This window comes from Ambystoma mexicanum, chromosome 11 (assembly GCF_040938575.1).
Source record: "Ambystoma mexicanum isolate Mex_15411 chromosome 11, UKY_AmexF1_1, whole genome shotgun sequence".
Classification (NCBI taxonomy): domain Eukaryota; kingdom Metazoa; phylum Chordata; class Amphibia; order Caudata; family Ambystomatidae; genus Ambystoma; species Ambystoma mexicanum.
The window spans coordinates 485930353-485944554 of NC_090934.1; the positions used below are offsets into that span (position 1 = coordinate 485930353).

A 14202-nucleotide genomic window follows, 5' to 3' on the forward strand; every position below is an offset into this window, starting at 1 on the left:
TCTTGTAGTAAACGGTAAAGTCTTTGCCAATGTTCTCAGAAGTAGTTTGTACGAAAAAAAATCATATGTTGGGTCACAGGCTGATTAGGGCTGCAAGTTGGGAAAGTTTCCTGAACTTTCACAGTGAGAGGCAAGTTCTCTCAATCGGGTTGGCACAGTACCTTAGTATGGAGACGTTGGTTCCTGGCAGCTCCTGCAGATCCCACTGTCCCCGACCCTCAGTCATGGGGACAAGAGGGAGGACGTCAGGGAACTCCTGCACTGCACAGGGACGGCTCAAAGAAGCTGGCAAAATGGAAGATCTTCGGTTCGAATAGCTGTCTTCAAGCACACAAACTGGTGTCCTCTCACCCCCTGCCCCCCACCCCCGGTTAATCCCAACCAGCTCAGAGAATGGTATCCAGGGGGCTTACGAGTTGGCTGGTCCCACCAACTCAAAGGAAGAAGCTGTCCTTGAAGGGGCTTCTCTGTCAAGATGAACTTGGCCATTCGGACCTGCAGCAGGGCTTCACCAGGCAAACCAACGGTCCAGGAGTTGCAGCAGCCGTCCTCTTCCAGCTCGTCTTCTGCCGAACAGTCAGCCAGCCAATCACACCAGAGTGCACTTGGGAATCCGAGGAGACTAAGCACGGAGTTTCAGGCACCTCCCTCACTTCCTGCCCACACCAGATACTCAACCGTCAGAGGTGGTCTTCAGCCATGAAGCCCACCAAAGGCATAGAAACAAAGGGACCAAAGCTAGTTTGGTGCGCAGAAACAAACTCAGGAAGGACCTTTCAATGAGGCTTAAGGTGCCATCTTGAAAAACATGGCTCCCGAGATTTTTAGCTACCAGTGTTCGAGGTTGGGAAAAATCATGGTAGTTGGTTGTAAAACCACTGCCACCAACCATTTCGATAGGCAAGGGTAGCATTTGACTGCTACATGAGTTTCTAGACAGAGGATACTGTGCTGGGTCTAGGAATTTAAAAAGAATAGTAAAGTCAATTTAAGCTTAAATTCTCTGGGAAACAGTAGTTTAGTCCCAGAGAAGGTATTTAAACCTTTGCACTGAGGGTGTTGTGTAACATACATGAAACGATGATGCCTATGGAGTTATCTAAAGCTCCATAATCAAAGAACAAGAGTAAAACACATCAAAGTACAGTGGGAAAAAAAAGGCTCGCACTCTTTCCAGGTAAAAAAAATAAAAATCTAAATCCAGCAAAGTTGCTGGGGGTCTCTAAGGTGAAAGGAATTAGCACATTTATGAGAATTATCCCCAACAGCAAAGTCAAAACCAAAAGCTCAAAACATGCCTTTTAAAACTTTCTCAACTGCCTTAATTATCCTGTAACTAGCACCAGCTTTTAGTTACCTTCCTCAGTATGTACATCAGGGTTCGAAATTGAGGTGAGCTGGGAGCCATTTAGCTCCAGCCTGTAGCCTAGAAGAGCCTGGGTAGCTTGGTACCAACAGCTACCAGGAACTACATTTTGCTCCACAGGCCAGCTGATGCCAAATTAACACCTATGTGAATTTAACTCTCTGCAATTGGGACAACCAACAAATAAGCATCAGCACAGATCTATATTGATATTTTATTTATTTCGTGCTCGTACACACAAGTGTTTCAGAGCGCAGCAAGGGAGGGGGAACAGGGGAGAACAAAATAACAATCTTACTAGGCTCAGTGGCATTGAGAACGTGCAAGTGCATGGGAAAGTGAAAAGGGGGGTGGGGGAGTGAATGGAAGGGGGGGGAGAAGTGGAAAGTGCAGAGCAGAGGAGAAACAGAAATAATGAATAGATAATAAAGGCAATTGATGGTGGTAGTGCAGCCAGCAAGAGCTGGGTTTAGCAGACAGGGTATTGTCTGATAAGTGCAAAAGAAAGGGGTGGGGTAATGTGTGGGTACAGATACAGACCCCAGTGCAAGGGGTGGCCCGTGCACTGGGGTAGCCCGGAGGCAGTGCAGGAGGGTGGCAGGGTGAGCAGGTACCTGGGCCCAGTGGACAGAGGGTGGCCAGGTTGGGGCTCGGGGGGGGGGGGGGAGAGGGAGAGGGAGAGATCAGCAGGGGAGAAGGGCGGCAAAGGCAGAAGCGAAGAGGAAGGTCTTGAGGTGCTTCCGGAATTGGAGATGGTTCTCCTCAAGTTTGAGTGGCAGGGAGGCTGTTCCAAAGGGAGGACCCAGCCGAAGACAGATCTACCCCCAGATCTTTTCTTTGAAAAAAGACTGACCCAGAAGGAGGTAGAGGAGCAAAGAGCTCGAGAGGGGAGGTATTTACGGAGCGATAGTTGAAGGTATTTTGGACTCAGGCCGCAGAAAGCCTTGTGGACAATGCAGAGGGTTTTGAATGCAATCCTTGCATCCACTGGGAGCCAATGAAGGGATTTCAGAGATGGAGAGATACAATCCCAGGTCTTGAGGCCAAAGACAAGTCTTGCAGTCCTGGATTAGTTGTAAAGGGCGGAGATTAGATGCAGGTAGATTTAGAAAGAAGCAGTTACAATAGTCCAACCCAGAGAGAACCAGAGCTTGGGGGACGGTGAGCATCTGGGGGAAGAAGAGGAAAGGCAGAGACGTCAAGAGGTGCTGTAGTAAGTTTGACTTTAGAAACATCAGAGATGTGGGCTGAGAAGTAAAGTGTGGAGTCAGATGACCGAGGTTCCTAGCCGCGCAGGTGGGGGTAGGAGGGCCAAGGGAAACCGACCAGAGAGTGAGTGGAAAGGATGGTGAAGGTGTACCAGACCAGAGAGCGAGTGGAAAGGATGGTGAAGGTGTACCGATGAGGACCTCAGTCTTGTTGGCATTTAGACAAAGATGGTTGGCGACACACCAATCTTGAAGGTCAGTTAGGCAATCAGAGATGAGAAAAGGAGAGGAGGTGGCCGAGGGCAGCCTGAAAATTGAGTTGAGTGTTATCAGCGTAGCACTGGAAATTTGAGCAGAAAATGGCAATGAAGTGAGCGAGAGTTGCCAGGTATTGGTTGAAAAGCCAGGGCGAGCGGTTCCCTGGGGAACACCACTGTTAGAGAGGGAAATAGATGATAGGAAGGACCCAAGTTGAAAATGGGAGGGTCGATCAAAGAGGAAAGGGGTCAGCCAGGCCAGAGTCCGATCGCGGAAACCCAGGTTATCATGGAGAAGATTGAACAGGGTGATCTGGTTGAACGTGTCGAAGGCAAAAGAGAGAGAGTAGGAGGAGGACAGAGGGAAAGTTTGAGTCAAGGTTGGAGAGCAACTCTTCACAGATGTTCAGAAATGCAGTTTCCGTGCTTCTGGCAGCTCTGAAGCCAGACTGGTGGTCATGGAGAGAGCCAACTGAATCGTAATGAAGGTTTAGCGGAGAGATGGGGGGGGGCGTGGCTTACCAGCCATGGAGTAGGACGTGTGGGCTCGAGCTGCTCCCATGATCAGACACTGATCCTTGAGAAAATGCACGTAATACCGGCCAAAACTGTCACCAGAATGGATGTGCGTGCGTGGGAACGTATACGCTACTAGACCCAAGTATATTTCAGCTTGCTGGGCAAGTATCGGCGAGATTGAGGAACCCGAGGAGCCTAGCTGAATGGATACATTGTATCCAAAATGGCGGCGAACAAAGGATGAGCGGCCGTAACTGCAGTACGGACAAAAGCGCATCGCTTATTGCTGCCCTGCCACTGAGAAGACGGGCCGATCCCCTGCTAGCGATCTGGAGGGAGAATTATACGTGAAGCGGACTATAAATGAGAGCGGAGACGAGGTAGCTTTCCTCGGCCACCAGCTGACTCGATGCGCGGCTCTTGCTGCCTGCAGGAAGCGAAACAAAAGCATCGGGGGCCTCAAATGGAAATGCGCGAGAAATGATGGACAAGATGGACACAATGTAGCAGCGGAGGACGTGAGGAGCACACTCAGGCACTCAGACCAGTAGCTGGCGTGTTGTGCGAGGAAGCCGAATGCACGGTGAGGCTCCGCGGCTCAGCCGAACAAACAGAACAGCTGCTGTGACACTGAGCTGGAAGTGGATGCGGCTGGCGCAGAGGAGGACTGAAGGCCCTGCAACCGGCATTGTGGATGCTGGCATAACACGGGGAGACCAGCGAACAGCAGCTTAAACAGGAGGCCCGTGAAGGACTGGCACACAACTGGAAGGGAAAACCTTTGTTCTGGAAGCGTGGGGCTCCCCGCAGGCCATAACTGGTACTTTGCACAGAACGAACGTGCGCCGCACTGCAGCGAGTGGGACTCAGGGACCTAGAGCTCTTGGCCCCTGACGGAGCGCTCAATTGAGCATAATTAACAGGTCTGCGCGGAAGGGTGAAAGCGCAGTGATATGCCACATGGACTTTGGGATAGTGGCTCACAGGGTGTCTGATGCGAGGACCCCGCCTACGACAAGACCGAGAAGGTGAGCCAGCGAGAATATATGCGAGGGGCCGGGGGGGGGGGCATGGTGCACAGAACTGTTATGCTGGTAGGTGCTGCCCAGAGGTACACTGTGGGATGTGACAGTGCCTAAACGCAGCCGGCACCACGGTATATGGTGGTGCGCGGGGAAGACGGCTGAAGATATACCCAGCGGTGCACATTGCGCAGAGAGCCCAAAAGTCGGGGGCCAGCGATTTAAGGAGTTGCCCCTGCGATCAACAAAAGGAGCTAATACGTGGGAGAACACAACCCACTCCAGGAATAGCCCGGCGAACGTAAGCCGGTGCGGAGGCTCTCCTGGTCAACTTTCCTGGCCCTGGGTGTGCGTCGGAACAGAAGTGCGGAGCAGACACGTCGGGGACTAAGCGCCCACAGGCAAGATGGCGGGAAGAGGGACCATAACCAAGAGTAAGAATAAACAGTCCACTATGGAAACATTTGCCAAGACGCAGTTGTCTCCAGCGACCACGGCACTCAAGGGAGCGTCAGGACCGATGGAGAGCGCCATAACGATCGAAAAACACCAGATTTTGGCGGCTATCACGGAACTAAAAGATTCATGGGGGTTAGCGATGGCTGACCTGCGCATTTCCCTGGAGGCCAAGATAGATGCAGTGGGCATTGATGTCACCTTGCTGAGGCAAGATGTCAGGGCGTTGGCAGAGTGAACGAGCTGCTTGGAAAGTGCGGTGAAGACCAACACGGACACCAGTAGCAGCAATGCAAAGGAGGTCCACGTGCTAAAGCAACAGGTAGCTAACCTGGAGAATCGGGCGGAGGAAGCGGAAGGTAGAGCAAGGAGAAACATTCGTGTCGTCGGACTCCCAGAGGGAGAGGAAGGCCAAGACCCCACAGACTACATCGAAAATTTACTCCTGCAAGAAATCGGGGCCGAAAAACTCTCGCAAGGCTTTACTGTGGAGCGGGCGCATAGGGCCCTCGTGAGGAGGCCACAACCGGGGGCTCCCCCCCGGCCTATCATAGCGAAAATACTGAACTATAAGGATCGCGAGAAGATTTTGGAATACTTCCGCAAGGGTGGAACCATCGAGAGAGCGTCGTGCACCGTCACGGCGTATCCAGATTACACAATGCTGGTCCAAAGGCAGCGGTACAGCTACGTGGCGATCAAAAGAAGGCTACGTGCGATGGGGATCAAATATATGCTGCTGTATCCCGCGCAGCTAAAAGTGATACATAAGAGCAAGATGTTTTTTTTCCACACGCCCGAAGAAGCGACGACCTGGCTAGACCTTCAGGGGTGCCCGGAACAGGAGGCGGATCAGGCGCAGAAGTAATACGATAAGTGGCTGGGATATTACACATGGCGGGGCATGATGTACATTGGGTATCCATTAGAATTATGAGCGAAGACTATGGCTGAGGGGTAGTAATGGGTACGAGTGGCACCTGAAGCAGATCCCATGGACTTGGGCGAACACAAGGACTTGAATATAGCAAAGAGGATAGACATATGTGGTAATTGTACAGTTAAGTGTGTTGAATTCTTAGCAAATAGGAGCGGCGGAATGCGAGCACCCTACCCCCCCCCCCCATATTAGTCTTAGTAGGCTAGCCAGTAGGGCGGCCTTACCCCGTGGAGCATTGAGTACAGGCGGAAGCCAGAAAAGTGCTAGATGCGGGCAAGCCTGAGATCCAGGGATGGAGCTGGGCAACAGTTGGGGAGGGGGCTGGGGGGGAAAATGGGGGGTGGGAGATGTGGGGAGTTGGGTGTGGTTGGGAGGGAGAAGGGGGAGGGAGAAGGGGAAGGGAGGAGTGTCAGGGGTGTGTGTAGTTGAGGGGAGTTTGAACTGGGATACGAGCCTAAACAGACAATAACGGGTACAAACAGTCGATTGCGTGGCAGAGGTGGGGGCGGAAAACATAACAAGCCATGGGGGACCTTAAAATGATTACGTGGAATGTTAGGGGTCTAAACAGTTATTTGAAGAGAAACAAGGTTATGCTATACTTGCGAAGACAAAAAATAGACATTGCGTTATTACAAGAGACCCATCTAACAAGTGAGAGACTGGGAATGATCAAAAAGAAATGGAAAGGAGTGGTGGTGGGCTCAACATACTCGGCTTATGCTAGAGGGGTCCTTATCTGGGTGGCCCCACATGTCCCTTTTCATGTGTTACAGGAAACTGCTGGAGCGGACGGGAGAATGGTAATACTCAGGGGCCTGGTAGAGAACAGAGAGATAAGTGTAATCAACACATATGCTCCCAATCAGAATACAGCGAGGTACTTCAGAACCCTGAGAGCTACCCTGGGAATGTGCATGGGAAGTGCGGTACTATGGGGTGGGGATTTTAACTGCGTACTAGACCCAAGGGTGGACAGATCAGACCAGAAGATGGAAAGACCCGCCCCGGCGGCACGGGTGTTACAAGCGCTGCTAAATGATTTTGACCTGACTGACGTATGGAGAGCGAAGCACCCCCAAGAAAGACAGTACTCGCATTACTCGGCCCCACAACAGTTGTCCACCAGATTAGACTATGTCTTTGCTACGTCAGGCCTAATAACGGAAGTGGTGCGGGTGGAATATAAAGCGAGAGTCCTGTCGGACCACTCGCCCTTGATCGTTACCTGGCAGTACTGCCCTCCAAGAGCAAGGATCCCAACGTGGAGGCTCCGAGCGGAAGCGCTTACGGATCCTGTGTTCAAGGAAGAGTTAAGGGAAGAGATCATAACCTACTTTGATGAGAACACGGGTAGTGTAGATTCAGCGTGCACATTGTGGGAGGCCTTTAAAGTAGTGTTGAGGGGCGTGGCCATAGCGAAGTCCCACAGGCTGCAAGGCGGTATCCTGGCTGATTTACAGGAGGCTGAGGGGGACTTGGAAAAAACACAAAGAGGGGAGGGCGATACTGGCCCGAATGCGGAGCGGATACTTCAACTTCAACAAACGTGTGGAGAGCACTGGGACAGGTTGTGTAAACTGAATTATAGGAAATACATAGAGAGGCAGCACGCGGGTGGTGACAAAACAGGACGGCTTTTAGCGTGGTTATATAAGAGCGAAACCCCTAGACCCACCATCAGGGCGATAACAAGGGAGGACAGTAGTGTAGTGGACACCCAGGAGGGAGTTAATCGGGAATTTGCCAAATATTACAGAGAACTATATGGGGATGTTGAAGAGGAGAAACAAGAGGATAAAAGAAACACTAGAAGATATAGGCCTACCCAGGATAAGTGCTGAAGAGAGAGAGAAGAGCTGGATGCACCAATCACTTTAGAAGAATTAGAGGCGGTGGTGAGACAATTGCCTACTAGTAAAACCCCAGGGGCGGACGGGTTTCCGAGTGAGTTTTATAAAGCATACATGGTAGAGGTGCTCCCTCCCATGCTGAATATGCTAAATGAGGCATGTGAGGCGGGACAGCTGCCGGAGTCGCTAAGGGAAGCAATTATAATTCCGCTCCCTAAACCAAATAAGCCTGGGCACAGTTGCGGCTCCTACAGACCACTATCAATGCTGACTCAAGACAGCAAGATATTAACAGCCGTGTTGGCGAGCAGACTGCGAAGAGTCATAGATAAACTCATACACCCGGACCAGACAGGCTATGTTCCAAACAGAAACATAACTCATAATCACAGACGACTCCACCGAGTCCTTGAATGGGCGGGGCGGAATGAAGGTGATATGGCAGTAGTGTCCTTGGATGCGGTAAAGGCTTTCGATTCTGTTAGGTGGCCATGGTTGCTGTCGACGTTAGAGGAATATGGGATGGGACCAGGATATGTCAGATGGGCAAAGATGTTATACAGTGTGCCGCTCGCTAGAGTTAAGACGGGTGCAGTTATTTCAGAGAGATGGCGGTTAAGCAGAGGTACTAGACAAGGATGCCCATGGTCCCCTATGTTATACATATTGGCACTGGAACCGTTGGCTATATACCTCAGACAGCAGTATGACACCATAGGCATTGAAGTGGGTGGGGAGCGACACTTAATCTCTTTATATGCAGATGACATGTTATTGTATTTGAAGCATCCCGAGGAGAACCTCCAGTATATTTTAGAGGTTATGGATCGGTACGCAGAGCTGTCTGGAATAGCTGTGAACCCTCAGAAGTCCGTAATTTTCCCGTTGGGTAACTATAGGGGACTCCTTGCAGAGCAGTTGCCGGTATTGCAAGCCCCTTGGGCGGTTGACACCTTTCGATACCTTGGGATAGACGTGTATCATACGGTTGAACAAGAACATAAGCACAATACGGAGGTAGCTGTGGGAAAGATAGAGCACAGTATGCAATTTTGGGGAAAGCTGCCGCTAGCTATGATGGGGCGTAGTGCAATGCTTAAGATGGTGGTCCTGCCCAGACTCTTGCATTATTTTGGGAACATTCCATACCTCATACCTGGGAAGGTTTTTGCCAAACTGAATAGCATATGCAGGGACTTTTTGTGGCAGGGGACTAGATGCAGGATGGCATTGTGGAAACTGCAAAACTCTTATGAAAAAGGGGGGATACGACTCCCCAACTATGAGGCCTACTACGTGGCGGGCCAACTGCAGTATGTTGCTAAATGGCTCTCGGATGAAAGTACCTCCGAAACCGGATTGTTTAGAGCAGACTGTCCCATTTTATTTAAAGGAAGTGATCTGGTTGTCCGAAACGGATATGCAAGGGTGCCCCAATATGTTGATACTAGGGTGGAGGATCTGGCGCCGCGCGTGCAGGATGATGGAAACCTCAGCTCCGCGCTCCCTGCAGATGCCGCTGGTGGCACTGGCCACTGGAGATGAGCAACTGCGGAAGAGGATTAGAAGCCACTGGGAGCCAGTGGGTCTGGTAACAATTGGAGATGTATGGCGGGAGGGATCCATCATAAGTTTTGAGGAGTTGGGCGAGGAAACAGGTTTACACGCAGGCCAATATATTACATATCAGACTGGCACGCGAAATTAAAATGATTTGGCCCGAAATTGTCCTCGAAGCAGAGCCGGATGGTATCGTAGACGCTATATATGACATAACAGAGGGAGGGCATGAGATCTCAAGGTTGTATGATATGCTGATGCTTAGGATAGGTAAAGAACCAATGCAACTTCGATTAGATTGGGAAACTGAGGTGGGAGCTCCAATGGAGGATGGGATGTGGGAGCGGGCTTTGTGGTATCATCAGAAGGTGTCGAGAAACGCTAGGATGAAACAGATACAATTATATGTTACGCATAGAGCGTACATGACACCCCTGAGGATATCAAGGTTTAAAAATGCAGGTAGACAAGCATGTCCCAAGTGTGATGAAGAACAGGCTGACATGACACACATGTTTTGGTCCTGCCCTGTGGTTGGGCGCTTCTGGGGCGAGATAGCGGCGAGACTGGCAGATAAAGGAGTTGCACTGGTTGTAGAGTCAGCTTGGGCCTGCCTATTGGGGTGTTCCCTAGATCGCAGAAACTGAAGCATGTAAACAAATTGAAAGACTTAGCATATGTGCTAGCCAAGAGAAGGATTGCCATGGGGTGGAAAGCCTGTCATAAACCGCAGGTGGAGATATGGTGGAAGGAATTGCAAAAGTGGGCGGAGGCAGAGACAATGGTATGGCAGGAGTTCAGTATAAGGGGAGGGGAAGAAGAGATGGGAACCCTGCGGGCTTGGAAATCACTGATAGCGGAATTGTTTGGAACGATGCCAGACCTGGCGGATTCCAATGGAGAACGGACCCCACCGCGCAGCGTGAACACAGAGTGAACAGACTTGATGGGCTCGTAGGGGGGGGTGGGTTTTGGGGAGCGGAGGCCAAATTGTATAATGAACACATTCAAAACTGTATTACGCATCTTGTATTATATATTTGGTCTGTATTGTTTTGTTGGTTGAAATATAATAAAAAACGTTTTAAAATAAAAAAAAAAAAAAAAGGTTTAGCGGAGAGATAGCCAGCTTTTCAAGGAGTTTACCCAAAAAGGGAGTAATGGAAATTGGGCAATAGACAAGAAGGATCAGCTGTGGGTTTCTTGAGCAGAGGATGCACAAGGGAGTGCTTCAGAGGGGAGGGGAAGGATCCCGAGGCAAAGGAGAGGTTGCAGAAATCGGCAAGGGCTGGAGCAAGGTTATCAATGTGGTCCTTGAGGTTTTTAGAGGAACATGGATGAACCTGTTTTGATGAGGCTTTGCTAGATCGGACTTGTCTAGCGACCTCATCAGGGGAGAAAAGAGTGAAAGGTTGAGAAAGATGGTGGGGGTGGCTGAAGGAGGGTCAGCAAGCTCAGAGGGGTGGGTGGTGGGGGGGGGAGGGAAGAGAGTGGGCAGGATGTTCTGGGTTTTTGAGATAAAGTGAGAGGCAAGGGCATTGCAAAGAGCCTGGGAGGCAAGAGGAGGGGTAGAGAAAGCAGCAGGGTTGGCCAGCTCCTTCCCAAAAGTTCGGCCGAGTTGTTAGATGCCGCAGAAACACAGGCTTGAATGTGGACTCTTCTTGGTGAGGACAGAAAGTCGGTATTGCCTTTGGAGTCATACCAGGAATTACACTTGGCTTTGGACTTCAAACTAATCCTCATGACAGGGGCAAGAGAATCAAGAGTATCATTAATGGAAGAGTAGAGCAGGGACAGGGCTGTGTCAGGGTGAGAGTCAGCCAGGGGTGAAGGGCAAGAGAAGCTTACAACGAAAGCCTCAAGTGACACACGCTTCATGGGCCGGATGTCCGAGAAGGTAGGTGGCAATGTTGGGGTAGGCTTGGGGGGGGGAGGGGCTAGAGGGAGAGATGAGTGGCAGCAGATATTGCTCCAGGAGGCGTGGTCAGAGGGATGGGGGGGGGGCAGAAGATCAAGACATCTAGTGCGTGTCCTGCAGAGTGAGTCAGGCCAGAGGGGAGGATAGAAAGGGAGAGGGAATCGCAGAGGTCGCGAAAGAGTACGGATGAGGAACAGGGAGAATCAATATGGATTTTGAGGCCACCAAGGAGGAGGAGTTGAGTGGTTGAGGCCAGGAGGGGGAGGAGAGGTCTGCCCACTCAGAAATGAGGTGATTTGACCAGGAAGCCAGTAGAGAGTAGCAAGTGATTAGGGGCGAGTGAGAGCCTGCAGACAAGGCATTCAAAAGAGGAGTACGTCTGAATGGGGATGATGGAGGCAGGAATCCACTCAGGAAAGATCAGGGTTACACCCGGTTGGATCTGGGCGCGTAGGGTGTCTTGTAGCCATCAGGGAGGAGAGGTTCAAAGCATATGACATTTAAAGCACAAGGGGTCATAAATAAGCAAAATGTTACACTTGCATCTTGATTTGTGGAATGCCATGTTCTAGCTCCCAATTCCCTGGTAGTCGCTCCGGCTCACTGGTTAATGCCAGATACCCAGGAGCTGCTTTTAGCTCCTGCTTATCTAATCTCAATTTCGACCCCTATACATCCATTCAATCATTCATTCATTCAAATTGGTTTTGTGGTACCATGTATTCCAGAGAGATCTCTCATCAAACCCTTATGTTGCGCAATACACTACCTTTGGCATCCATCTTAAATATACTCAGCAAAGAGTTGTTCACCAGATTAAATTCGGCTGAATCATCTGCATAGAGAAAAGAAAAATATATTAACTAGATTGCTTTATTTTTTGCATTTTCTCGAAAAACAACCTTACCAAAGTAAGACCACCCATTTCAATAGAGCAAAATAACATTTACAATTTCACATCTGAAAAATGACAAGGTACACCACCAGGCAAGCATGAAACAGTGCAAGACATCTTTACATCCAGCTTTGGCTACAATATCAGACTTGAAAGGGGCTCCTCTACATTTTCTTATTAACAGGTGCTCGGCAATTGTTGGGAAGGTTTTTGCAGCTAAGGGCTTCATAAAACCATATCTGAGGCATTAAGTAATTCAAGGGTAGTAAACCCTGTTGGTCATACCTAGGATGTACTTGTATGTCCAATAGAACATAACTGAAGTAAATGCACACTGAGAAGGTGTACTCCAATAAGCAATCTTAATACCGAACAAGACACATTTTACCATTGTGGCTGTTGCTGGTCCCTGGGTCCACTGAACACCAGTTATCAAATCTAGCTAGGACTTACATCCAGTTCTGTTCTCAGACTTGCAACTGTACAATGAGAAGGTATCTTCCTAACAAACAATGGCACATTGTTTGGGAGAATTCAGAAATTTACTAATTCCTCTCTACCTTAGAGACCCCCAGCACCTTTGTTGGATTTTGAGGACTTACTTTTTACTTGTAGAGTGAGACCCTTTTCCCCCCACTCTCTCATGTATTTTTGTTATGACTTGAGCACTGAGTTTCTTTTGGTTGTGGAGTCAGACAAACTCCATGGGCATCATCTTTCACATGTTTCAATCACGTTTCTGCTTCTCTAAGGTATCGACCATTGAGGTAGAAAAAGTTATCTTGGGACTTAAACCATCCAACTGTAAAGGCGATCAATGCCCTGCCCAATTAATCAAGGATGCTGCGAGAGAATTACCGCCATTCATAACCAAACTCATCCTTTACCACAGGCACTGTACCGAAAACAGCCACTCCTAAAGAAGCAAACCCTTGACCCGGCCATTCCTACCAACTTCAGGCCTATCACGACCGTGCCCTTTCTTCTAAAAATCTTAGACAAAGTGGCATACATGCAAATACAAAACTTCCTTGAATCCAACCTTTTACTTGGAACACGACAATCCGGATTCCGCCCACAGCATGGGACTGAGAGCCCTAATCGATCTCAAGGCCCAAATAGATCAATGTAGAGACAATGGCCAAGCAGCCCTACTCCTACTGCTAGACCTCTCAGCAGCCTTTGATTTAGTCGACCATACAGTCTTATGTAGCCACCTAGACTCTGCAGCCCACTTCTCCAAAGACGCCATAATATGGATCAAGTCTTTCCTGAGTAACAGAACTATGAGTCTCTTCTCTCCCTCAGCCTCAGCAGACCCGATCCCCATAACATGTGGTGTACCTCAGGGATCCTGTGTGTCACCCACCCTCTACAATGTATTCACAAAGCCACTCTTTGACGAAATGGATCATCTGGGTATTGTCTACACCAATTACGCAGACGATACCCAGATCCTCCTCCCACTTTCAGGAGACTACGTCAGGGATCTGGCTTTAGTGAATAAAATCTACAGCATCGTTCAGGCATGGATGGCCACATGACAAAACTGAACTCATTATCCTAGGCACTCCGACATACCTAACCAAACTCAGCCCGGATTATGCCAATTTCATTATCGATGGGAACAACATAAAAGTAGCGAAGGAAGTGAAGACCCTAGGCTTTTACCTAGATGTCACCTTGAACTTTGCTAAACAAGTTAACTCCCTAGCCTCAGCTACCGCATACACATGCAAAATCAGAGCGAACAAACAATTCCTTTCTACAGACAGCAGCATCACGCTTGCCAGAGCCCTCATACTATCCAAACTGGATTATTGCAATGGACTATACAGTGGGGCTAATAAACAGACTATTCATAAAATCCAGGTCCTCCAGAACAATGCCCTGAGAGCAGCTCTCAAGATTAGCAGAAAGGAGCATATATCCTCGGTAAGAAGAGAACATAAATGGTTATCCACGCAGGATAAAATTCAACTCAAAATTGCCTCCCTCACCCACAAGTGCCTCAACAACAAAGCACCACCATACCTCAAGGATAGGCTACACCCTAGAACCTCGACCAGACCCACAAGAACAGCAAATGCTAGCTGCCTACAAGTCCTCGCGACTATAGGAGGACAGAGCTTCCCAGTCAAGGCAGCACAGCTGTGGAACTCACTACCCCCCCTTGGCATCAGAGAACCCCAGCCCTTTGCGAAATTC

At 49.5% G+C, this 14202-nt stretch overlaps 1 protein-coding gene across 1 annotated transcript in view; it reads right to left on the minus strand.

Moving 5' to 3' along the window:
- Window positions 1-14202, minus strand: part of API5 (apoptosis inhibitor 5) — a 236957-nt gene that overhangs the window by 130837 nt on the left and 91918 nt on the right. The window contains exon 4 of the mRNA XM_069623333.1: window positions 11869-11934. Within this exon, the coding sequence (XP_069479434.1) occupies window positions 11869-11934 (66 nt within the window). The remainder of the gene's footprint in view (window positions 1-11868; window positions 11935-14202) is intronic.